This window comes from Melopsittacus undulatus, chromosome 4 (assembly GCF_012275295.1).
Source record: "Melopsittacus undulatus isolate bMelUnd1 chromosome 4, bMelUnd1.mat.Z, whole genome shotgun sequence".
NCBI classification, from domain to species: domain Eukaryota; kingdom Metazoa; phylum Chordata; class Aves; order Psittaciformes; family Psittaculidae; genus Melopsittacus; species Melopsittacus undulatus.
The window spans coordinates 92,272,475-92,283,551 of NC_047530.1; the positions used below are offsets into that span (position 1 = coordinate 92,272,475).

Consider the following 11,077-nt stretch of genomic DNA (forward strand, 5'->3'; position numbering starts at 1 on the left):
AGAGAGATGGTGATTCTGATATTACAGGGCTGTTACAGAGACAGCTAATGGACCTGAGAAGGAGGGCATGCTCCAGCCATGTTTGTGTTAAACATGTAAGTTTTATTTTAACTGTGCATCTGCTGGACTGTGCACAAGCCACAGCCTGCTCTTCAGTAGCAGTAAGCTGCTGGTTGATGTTCAGAATCCAGTTATGTGAGAGTTTATTTTTACCAGTCTCTGACGGGGCCCATTTGAAGCAGAGGGCAAGGTGTTTTCCTGCTCTTTGCAACCTATATGCTCTCTAGCATATTGGCCACCTGGCTGATTTGTTGCACCCCAAAGCATCTGAAACATGAGGGAACTTTAGCAATTGTTTTAAAATTGAATATTCAAAACTACATAAAACAAGCTGCTAAATTTACAATGTGAAACCAAACATCAAAACACACTCCAGACATGCTGTAGGTAGCATCTGTAGTCACTACTGGGTTCTTATTTCTTCTTGACCCTGAGTTGCACCCTTTGAAAAATACCATGTCCAGCTGGCTGGAAGAGCAATCAATTTCTTTTGGTTGAAATACAAAAGTGACTTGTAGCCCAGTTTTGGGGCAAGATCTGAAAAGCTCATCTGGACTTCTTATAGCCTAGCTAGGATCTGAAGTTTTGAGCTAAAAAAAAATGGCTTTGGTTTTGTGTTGTTTGGTTTGGTTTGTTGGCTTGTTTGTTTTCTTTCTCCTCCAAGTAAGCTTGGGAAACAAAGGTCAATGTTTGAATTCAGATTGTAAAAACAAAAAAAAAAGGAGAAGAAATTTGATTATTTAGAATTTCTCTCCATGAGGATGTGGGAACTGGTCTGTCTCCTTTTCTGCTTTTTCATTTAATTATGGACAAAGTCCTGTATTCAGTGAAGTCAAAATATGACTAGGACTTTACGTTTAGATGACTTACGGACACACAGCTACAATTACCTTGATGCATGGGTGAATAACTTTTCTCATGTGATTACACCAAGTGTTTGTTTGGTGGTTTCTTTTACTTGATTAAGAGAATTTGAGAGTATCATGGGTTTAGGAGACAGGAACAAAACAGGGTGAGAATACTGGGGGTTCCAAAAGGAAGACATAACAATGGTTGTAAGATGACAGAAGTTGCTGGGGAGTAGTAAAATGAGAGGATTGCCTTGAGAAGCTTGAGAGATTAATGACATACAGCTATGAGTGGATGGAGTTTGCATGGACCCCTTTACTGATCTCAGATCTGATCCGATTGCAGCCCAGTTCTAAAGGAAAATCAGTACAAGAATTCTGGTGAATCGTGCTATGTGCTCATGGTTTGTGATGTAACCAGCAGTTCTTGATGGAATTAAAACTCCCCTGCTCACACTCACCTGCTGTTTGCTCTGTATTAAGTTATCAGTAGTAAATAAACTGTGTATTAGATTTGAAGCTGACCTGTTCATGCCAAATGAATTCATCTTGCCCACAGGCTGCCCTAATTTAAAACATATGGATCGATTTAAATCCTGTTGCTTCCATACATTAGGCTACTGTTTAGATTTTTGCCTCATCAATATTCTTTGCTATTTTGAATGGATGTGTAGTTTCCTGTGGGCTTGGATCAAAAGTGTTCTCTGTTAGTGGTTTCTTTTTGTTTGTTTTTGGTTTTGTTTTTGGTTGGTTGGTTGGTTTGGGATTTTTGGTGTGGAAAGTGATGAAGGAGTAGAAATGAGGTGGATTATGGTGTCATTATACAGCATGTACACCCATCACCTGAAACCAAGAGAAGACATTTTGTTTGTTCTTTTACATGCAAACCCTTCATTATAATCAAAGGAAGTTTAATTGCAAGAAGGATGGGCTCCTTGTTCAGTGAAAATGCAACTGAAGTCATGAAAGCTGTTGTATGCTAGTATATTTCCCATACAGCAGTGTAAGTCTCATAGAATACAGACAGAAGTTTTCAGGTTTTCCCAGATTTCTTAAGGGGTGAATTTTATATGTAAAATAGAATTTCCCAGAAGAAGAAATTTTAAAAAACATCAGAGACTTATGTCAGACCCCAAAGAACATATTTAGGCCTCTAAATAAGTAGCCTGGGCTTTTCAAAAGTGCTGAGATCTGCCAGCCCCCACTACTGTTAGGATACAGCTTCTAGGATACAGGCTGATCGTCATTAGACTGCATGTTCTTGTAAAGAAATACTAAGAATATGCAGTAGGCCAAAGTGTCTTCTTATCTTTGTACAGAGATAAGGGCTGCTGTTCCTCGTAGGAAACAGTGTCTTAGAAGCGGAAGGCTGCACTTCTTATCGTTCAAGTATGTGCCATAAGGGGGTAAAAATAGGGACACTGAGGATAAGAAAGTTGAAACCAAAGCACCTGCTACCCACAGAAGGAAACTTGGAAATAAAATATGGCTGAGAATCTCTTCTCTTTTGAATACTGCAGATCTTCACTTATAGGAGTAAATAATTTGCCTGTAAAAGCCTGTGAGATTATTGATGTGAGAAAAGGCTTGGAGGATTTAGACTTCTGACTTTTATCATGCTGACTAAATTCCATTTACTGAATTTTACAGAAGTTGAAAATGTCAGAGTTGGCTGAACAGATTAGGTTTCAATACCTATTAAACATTTACAGGACATCCTAAATCCCCAGTGAGAATCCTTTTGTTTGTGACCTAAACAGAACTGCTCAAAGAGAAAAGTTGAAATAAGGTATTCAAATTGTATTATTGTTGCCAAATAATGCACAATTCATTCAATCTCACAATACTTTAATCCAGTATTCACTTTGCCGTGATATGTATAATGCAGGCTATTTACAATGATTGCCGTTCTTTAAATGCCAGTTTTCCTTTAAAACAAGCAGCAATAGCAACAACCAGGCCCATACCCTGCTCCAAACATTGTTTGCAAGGATTTTCATTTGTACCACTAATGTACAGATTTACATATAACAGAAAATGTGGGTATTCTTATTCTTAGAGATTCTGCTTTGTATACTACCTGCAGCCACATTCTGCCACTTTCATCCCTTCGTAGTTGTATATCAAAGTGGGCACACCAGCATCATCCTTATAAAGAATGGAGATTGAATCCAGTTTGGTTGGAACACAGCAGGCCTTGGAAGCTTTCTTTGGGTTTTGGAGGTGCACCAGCGTTTGGACAATAGCATGTTTCGTTGGGGTAACATTATCTGTCAGAGGGAAGAAACAACCTCCTTTACACTCAAAAGCCTCATAATCTTTTGGTGCAATGATCCAGGAATCCCAACCAATCTCCTCAAAATTGACATGGAGGGATGTTCTCCTGCAGTGGTTGGCTCCAATGCTTCTCTTGGTTCTGGAGGAATGCTGATGGTGCCCAGTGATGGCCTTTTCCTCTCCCTGTTCTAGCTCTTCAGATGAAGTGTTGTTCTTCCCTAGTTTCTTCAGCACACTTTCTTGTTCATGAACAATCATTTCCCGGAGCTCCCCTTTGGTCTCTTTTGTCCCATTGTTGCGGTCATTGGAGAACACTATTAACAGAGGCAGATTTTTAGTATCAGGGTTAACACTGATAGCCAGCTTCCCACAAGTGAAACCACCCAGAGCCTTACTCTCTATGACAACCTCTAGCTTGTTTTTAGTCTTCAGTTTGTCTGCCCTGACCCATCTTTTCACAGCGCTGGACACTTCCAATATCTTCCAACCGCATTCCTGGATATTGTGGGAGACAAGGAAAGATTTGGTATTTTCTGGGTTATCCCAATGGTCACCACCTAGAACATCATAAATGACCATGTTGCCTTCCAGCTTAGAGAGAGATGCAACTTCCCTGTGACAAGAGATATATATTCTCAGTTCAGCTCTGGTGATTTCCTCATATCGTGGAATAGTGATGTTGAAGAGCAAGATGTGCTTCTGAAATGGATTTTCTTCTGGTGAAGCTAAAGAAATAACATCTGCAATAGAAAATGAAAACGTGGTTACAGTGCTTTTCTGACTTTCTAAGTAATTTGCTTTTAGAAGACTCAGGATGTATTTTGGAGGTGCAAAAAGAGCTTGGCTATCCAGTGCTAAAAACCAAAACAAAATACCATCCTCTGGCCATGTTTCAGGGGTAGAGAGTGGAAAGAAGAAATGGAGGTCCCTGGTGCTGGTAATATTTTCACCAAGATTGCATGGTCAGATGACTATGAGGAGAGGAGTGTAAGAGTCTGCCTAGAACAAGCTGTGGATGATGCTCATTAATATTAAGTAAGGTATCTGGAGAGGTTCAGATTTAAGAGATTTTTACACAAAGAATTCCTGTAAAACTCTATGAATTTCCTTCTCTTATCATCCTGCAATGGGATGTACTGCCCTCCTAATACAGGGAAGTATTCTATGTATTTAAGTGTCTCTAAGAACTAGCTGTGCTGAGGCTTTTGTTTTCTTCAGATAACTTTGAAAGCAGATCAGATTACTGGGAGTTTGGGGAAATAAAAAAGGTTTTGAAAATCCTTATGTGAAGCTTCAGGGTCTGTCTAAATTGGGACTTGGTGAGAAACAGCTTTTCTTGTTCAGGTCCCAGTCCATTCCAGGCTGGACACACTGAGCTTGTGTGGTTTTGTTTGTGGGTTTGTTTTTTTTTCCTGTGAAATTATATGCAGTACCATCAATTCTGCCTTGGGAGGGGCAGATACTTGGGTGGAACATCAGTAGTGTTTAAAAGTCATCACTGACTGATGTCTATTTTAATGGGCAATGTAAAATAAGTACTCAATCATGACTGGGTTTTAGAGCAGTTTTAATTAGCTAATGTTGATACTTCTTCACAGTGTTTACCCACTAAAACAGTCAAAGAGAGTGAGATATGGAAACTATAATCTAGCTCATTCTGTTAAGTTTTCTTTCCATTTCAGAAATAGGGGCACTAATTTAGGAATTTGAAGTTCTTCCTGGTTCTGTTACTTCTGTATGTCTGTTTTCGTATAAACAGAAGCTTTAATTCTCCCTATCTCATTTTTATCACAAGAATTGCATTTATTTCTTTTTTACTTCTTCCTTTGATGGAGCTTTTAAAAAGTCTGTTTAATGTGACACAGATAGAGATCTTTTTTTTTTTTTGGTTGACACAAGCTTAACTACTCATTTCCATAGAAATCTTTCCATCTAACCCAGAATTTTGGGGGAGCACTGCTGTTCCCTACTTGGATCCCTAGACACGTTTCTTGGTTGGCTGCTGTAGTTTTTAAAGAAGAGCCCAGCTGAGAGAAGAGCTCTCTAGTATGGATGTCTCAATTATAGATGATAAAAAATTTGCATTCTAACATTAAAACACAGCTCCAAATATCTAGTTTTGAGAAACATTATTCATGTAAACCCTCTTACTCAGTACATCATCTCAGTTAATGCGTTTGAGAAGAGAGTATTGTACAGTGAAAATATCAAAGAAGAAAATTAAAGGTAGTTGTATTTTTAAAAGGTTGGAAAAACCTACAGAGCAAGACTACAATCAAAATTTTAATATATTGTATTTCTAAATAATCAGTGGAAGTTTGGCACTCAGTTCCCTCTGAATATCAAAAGAATCTGAGTGCCTCCTGTCCATGTAATTCTTTAAAAGTTCTAGTCCACATATTAGGACTTTTCCTACCTTCAGTACTGAAGCTCCTCACAATATTGGATGCAGGGATGGAGGACTTGTCTGCAGTATATCTGTTGTATAAATCAATCATGAACTGTGGTGGTTCTTCTTTGGTCTTCACTTGCGAGGGGACTCTTGACAAATTCAAACTCCTTAGTAAATCCATCTTCATATTCTCCAGGACAGATTTAAAGTCGAAATGAGTCTCACTTTCCACTTCCTCAGAATCATGAAAGTGTGCATCAGACTTTCCCATAACTGGTAACTTGTTCCAATCTTCCAAAGGCTTGCCTCTTGTCAAACAGGCAATGATGTTGAAAACAGACAGTGCAGCTAATACCCCAAAATAATGCATTTCTTCTATATTTACTTTCTTGTGGGGAGACAAGAGGATAAGGGTATTTTAGCTGTTTAAAAGTCTTGTTTCATTACAGACAGGGGAAAGGAGATGGAAGGCAAACAACTGGAATACCCTTTGCAAGTCACTTTCTTGTGTTCTTTTTGCAGTCTGCTTCAAACCGCAGCCTCTTGTCAGTTGTCAAGCAGATTGGTTGTACACTTGCCCTTATCAGAGTCATTGATGCCATGCTTCAGCTTCTGTTATCTAGCAAAGCTCTTAGTTAATGAAGATTCTGTAAACATCTGACAAACACATGTGGCTGGTGGGAAGGACATTGTATATTGTAAAGAATCCACATTTCACTTTAGGGTCATCATTGCTTAATTACACTCTTCTATCACTTCCTTGCCAAACAGAGAGAATCCTTGTTAGAGACATGGAAAATTATACTGTTTTCATCACTACTAGAAAATAGAGATCTAGAAAAAAAACCCCTCTATTAGCTATTAGTAAGTAACGTCTCACAAATCTTTATTATAATCCCTTCACACGCTATCAGAGAATCCTTGATCATTTGATGGAGATCTGTGATTCTGCAAGACATAATCTCATGACAATACAAACAACCTTAAAACTTCTTCCCGTTTATCAGCCAAGAGCAATTATTTGTACAGAGTGAAATATCTGTTTTGTGTCAAGTTCTCTTCATGCTGTTTGCAGGCTTGTCCATTTTCAGTTTGATTCCTTTGGAGTATGGGAATTTAGTCTTGTTTTTATAGTATGTTATGTAATATATTTCTTGGATTCTTGATAGTCAATCCAGTCCAAGAACAACCAGTCATTATTTCAGTGACCTTGTCAGGCTACGTAGAAAGTAAAAGGTCTCTGTGAAGATACAGATTATCTATGAAGATACTGTTATCCATAAGAAGAATGGGCCAAGGCAAAAGACTTATGATAGAATTTCTCATTATACAGAAGAAAAAACTCTAGCTTATTTGTAAACAAAAATATCACTTGCTGTTTACCTTAATGAATGCATTAGGATTCAATCTAATGATACATAAGTGTTTTATCTGTATTATTAATGTATCATTTTTTTCCTAAGCACACCTCAATCCATACTGTACATGTGTCATAAAGTCTAAATAGTATTATGAGCTTTTACATTACAAAAATCTCATTGCAAAGATTTTTTTCTTTCTGCCATTGTTCTGTAGTTTTCTAGCAGTGCATATGCAGCACTTAAAGTGATTCCAGACTTCTCAATTACTCACTCTGTTCAAGTGTCACCTTGGATACAAGATCCTTCCTAATTATGTTCCTATGGTGTGAAGTCAGAAAGGATGAGCACCTCCTGTATGAAGACAGGCTGAGAAAGTTGGGGCTGTTCAGCCTGGAGAAGAGAAGGCTGCGTGGAGACCTCATAGCAGTCTTCCATTATCTGCAGGGGGCCTGTAAGGATGCTGGGGAGAGACTCTTCATTAGGGGCTATAGTGATAGGACAAAGGATAATGGGTTAAAACTTAAACAGGGGAAGTTTAGATTGGATATAAGGAGAAAGTTCTTTACTGTAAGGGTGGTGAGTCACTGGAATGGGTTGCCCAGGGAGGTTGTGAATGCTCCATCCCTGGCAGTGTTCAAGACCAGGTTGGACAGAACCTTGGGTGACATGGTTTAGTGTGAGGTGTTCCTGCCCATGGTGGGGGAGGGGTTGGAACGAGATGATCTTAAGGTCCTTTCCAACCCTAACTATTCTATGATTGTATGATTTAGCATTGATCCTGGTCTCCTGTATATTTTACTCAAGGGCTTTGTGTTCCCTACCTCTGTGCAGAGCACTATTACTTGTGTTTAGCTAAAACGTAACTTCTTATGCATCTCCAGAATTTATCTGAAAATGTCAAAGAATCAAAGTTTTTTTCAGTTTTTGTAGCACTTACTCGAAAAGTTTATCACTTACACTTAAAACCCCCACAGTGCTTCATTTAGTATTTCATTGTGCCTGGCTTCACCTTCTAGACATGAGTTCATGTAACTTTCTGGCTGGCTTAAAGAGTCCCATAGAACTGGCATTTTTTCTTCATCAGAGTACTTGTACAGTGTAATCAAACTCCCTCTCAGTTTGCTTTCTGATAAACAGATTGTGTTTTTTAGACACATAAGACATTTGCTCTAACTGTTCTTGTTTCCTTTCTGTGTCTCTTTCAGAGTTTGAATGTCTTTTTGAAAAGGTGAACACTGGGGCTATACATAGTTTCCTAGTGGCAGTCCACCAGTGCCATATGCAGAAATAAAATCTCCATTCCTTATGTGGTTCACTGCTCCATGTGTATCTTTTCAAAGCTTTTATAAGCTCTCTTTACATAGCATCACCCTGGATGCTTATATGTTGCCACAAATCCAGGATATCCACAAGAATGGTTTGAAGACTTATGGCTTTCAAGGATACAGTCTTTTATGCAGCAGGCGAAACTTCCACTCCTTGTGCTTAGGTACCAAGTTCTGCATCTGTCTACCTTAAAATGAATTTTGACTACATAAAGTGCAAGTAGATCAAGTGATCTATATAAATACCTCTCTCCTAAAGACTGTCTTTTGCAAATGGTGTGGAAGTTGTTTTATGCAGAATTCCAGTTCATATGTAAAGATGTCAAATAGTGTTGGGCCAAGTGTCAGCTTTGCAGAAACTTCACAATGAACAGTTTCATTCAGAGGCAATTCCTTTTGAAAGCTGCTCTTTGAGGTTGGGCAGTGAGACAGTTGTTAATTCATGTGATACAAATATATTATCGTCCAATGGTTTCTTTTAATTATGCAGCCTTGTGCAAATGAGTTGAACTACTCCACAAAGCCCTAGGTACATTCTAGCTGTTGCTATTACCTCTGGCAATTAAACTGCGGCCTTGAAGGGTGAAACTGAATTTATTTTGAAAAAAAAAAATCCATCACACCTTCTTGGGTAGTATCAGCTGTTCTCTGCTTTTAGCTGTCTTTAACCATCTCATATTAATGTATCCTCAATTCTTTTAGGTGTAGTTAGTGGAATTATCTTGACCTTCTATCTTAAGTGTTTATCAATAGTAATGTTATCTAGAAACTTACATGTTCTTTGGAATGGTTTACTGGATGTTCATAGAAATCAAAAGATCTGTTGGAACCAAGAAAGTAAAGGGATCAGTGTCTTCCAGCAGCACCTGACTGCATTTGCACTGTTCAAATGCAAAGTTTCGTTCTCTAGAGGAAGATTAGACACGCAGATACCAAAACCCCAGAAACCAGTGTCTTAAACCACTAAATGAATAGCTATTTAAGAACTTGTTCACATTAAGCAATTAACTGGTATAGGTGAACTTCAAATGAAGTAAACTTTACTAATAAGAGAATTGTATTGCTTGTGTAGTAATGGTAAGCCTTGAGAGCTATGCCCCTTACAGGTATAATTTTGTTTTGCCAATTCTAAATTACATAGTTTTGCAAATCTTTAAATGCAGACTAAACCTTTCAGGGTGTTTCAAGCATCCTGATAAGTATAGGAGTAGCATTTTCTCTTATGTCCCATAGACCTTATAACAGATCATAGGATGGTATCTCTTTCCTAATTGCTTGCATCAGAAAGTTTGTACCCAAGGACTAGTTGAAGATGTAGAAAAGATTCCTTAAGGAAAACAAAATGCAATAGATAAGAACATAAATGCAATAGGCTAATATGTCATGCTGTTCAGAGTTGGTGCTAAATGGGAGCAAGGCTAGACCTACAGAAAAGAGTAGATTTTCTTAGAGAACAGGAATGACAATGACTTAAGATATTTTGAGAAGTTTTATGCTTATGGCTCTTTGTAGGGATAAATGATGGATTTCTCAGAACTTTTCAATATTTTTTTATGCCTTATTATTACTTTGTCAGCTGTAGTTGATTTCTAATAGCAACAGTTTACAAAGGGTTTCCCAGTAGTTTCAGTGTAAATCACTGTAGTACTTTGGGAGAAGAAATGCCTATCTGGATTCGTGATCTTTTGTCAGTCATAACTGGCAGTCACTACAAGGTGCCTTAGAACTATCTGCTTCTTATTGAGAGCTGTTTAGGAGGAACTTGCAAGAACTGCTGTGAGTGTAACTAGCAGAGACTCCCATACACACTAAATCTTGCTTTTATGTAAGTTAGCAGGAAGTACCACATTTACACACCTCTGTTTTCTTGGGAGTCTGTACCACATGAGTATGGAATAGTGGTGGCAGAAGTCACCTAGCATCTTAGCAGCATAGCAGCTTTCCATTTAGGCAGTCATCAGAAGTTAGTGTGTGTAGTACCCTTCCCTAAAAAAATACAGCTCTTAATGGGATAAGAATTGCACAAGTTTAGGCTGTCTCTTGAGGAGGAAACACTCTATATCTTACACTCTGCTACCTCACAGACTTCAGAAGTTTCTCCTGCTCCTGGTCTGCCCATGCTACTGTACAGTAGCTGGGTGAAAACGGAGTATGTGGCAAGTGTGTCCTGGCATGCAGGGACACTGAGAAATAGGATTGACAGACACGGTAATGGAATGTCAGCTCTTAAAGAAGAGCTGCAGTTAAAAGGACTACCATAAATCTATCAACAGGGGATTGTACAGGAGTTAGAGGGATGCAGAGACTTTATTTCTATAAAGACTTCTAACAGAACCACTGCCAAATATTGTGTCCCATTTTGATGTTCATTGTTGGAAAGGAAGGTTAATGAAAGTTCTGGAAAAAGTTCAGAAAAGAGCTGTGAGAGATTGTTTTGAGGCTTAGAATAAGAAATCAAAGTATCTATTTAAAATCCTAGCCAAAATGTAATCTGACTCTGCTCTATATACTAAAAATACACAGTGAAAGTGTTTTGGATAATAGATAAAAGGGATCTAATAAAATTGGTTACTGTAAGATCCAGTGAACTAAAGCTGAAGCTCAGCAAGTTCAGGATTAAGCCACTGCATATGAACAAAGAGCACTAACTTTTGGAACAACTACTTGTAGTCCAGTAGATATATTCTATCACGTGAAGTCTTTAAAGCCAAATTTATGCATATTTTTCAAAGATATTCCCAAGCTCCAAACAGAAGCTCCATAATGCATGGTGCAGAAACTACTGAACAAGGTTCTTTGATCTGTTCTGTGCAG

The 11,077-nt window shown here is 38.3% G+C and overlaps 1 protein-coding gene across 1 annotated transcript; it reads right to left on the reverse strand.

Annotated features, from left to right (window-relative positions):
* Nucleotides 1-2,779: 2,779 nt before the first annotated feature.
* On the reverse strand, nt 2,780-6,038 carry GDF2 (growth differentiation factor 2). Its single transcript, XM_005153906.2, has 2 exons — nt 5,602-6,038; nt 2,780-3,925 (listed from the first exon to the last, which is right to left on the reverse strand). Exons 1-2 carry the CDS (start codon nt 5,945-5,947, stop codon nt 2,985-2,987), a joined length of 1,287 nt encoding a protein of 428 aa, XP_005153963.1. The 5' UTR covers nt 5,948-6,038; the 3' UTR covers nt 2,780-2,984.
* Between the last annotated feature and the right edge of the window lie 5,039 nt (nt 6,039-11,077).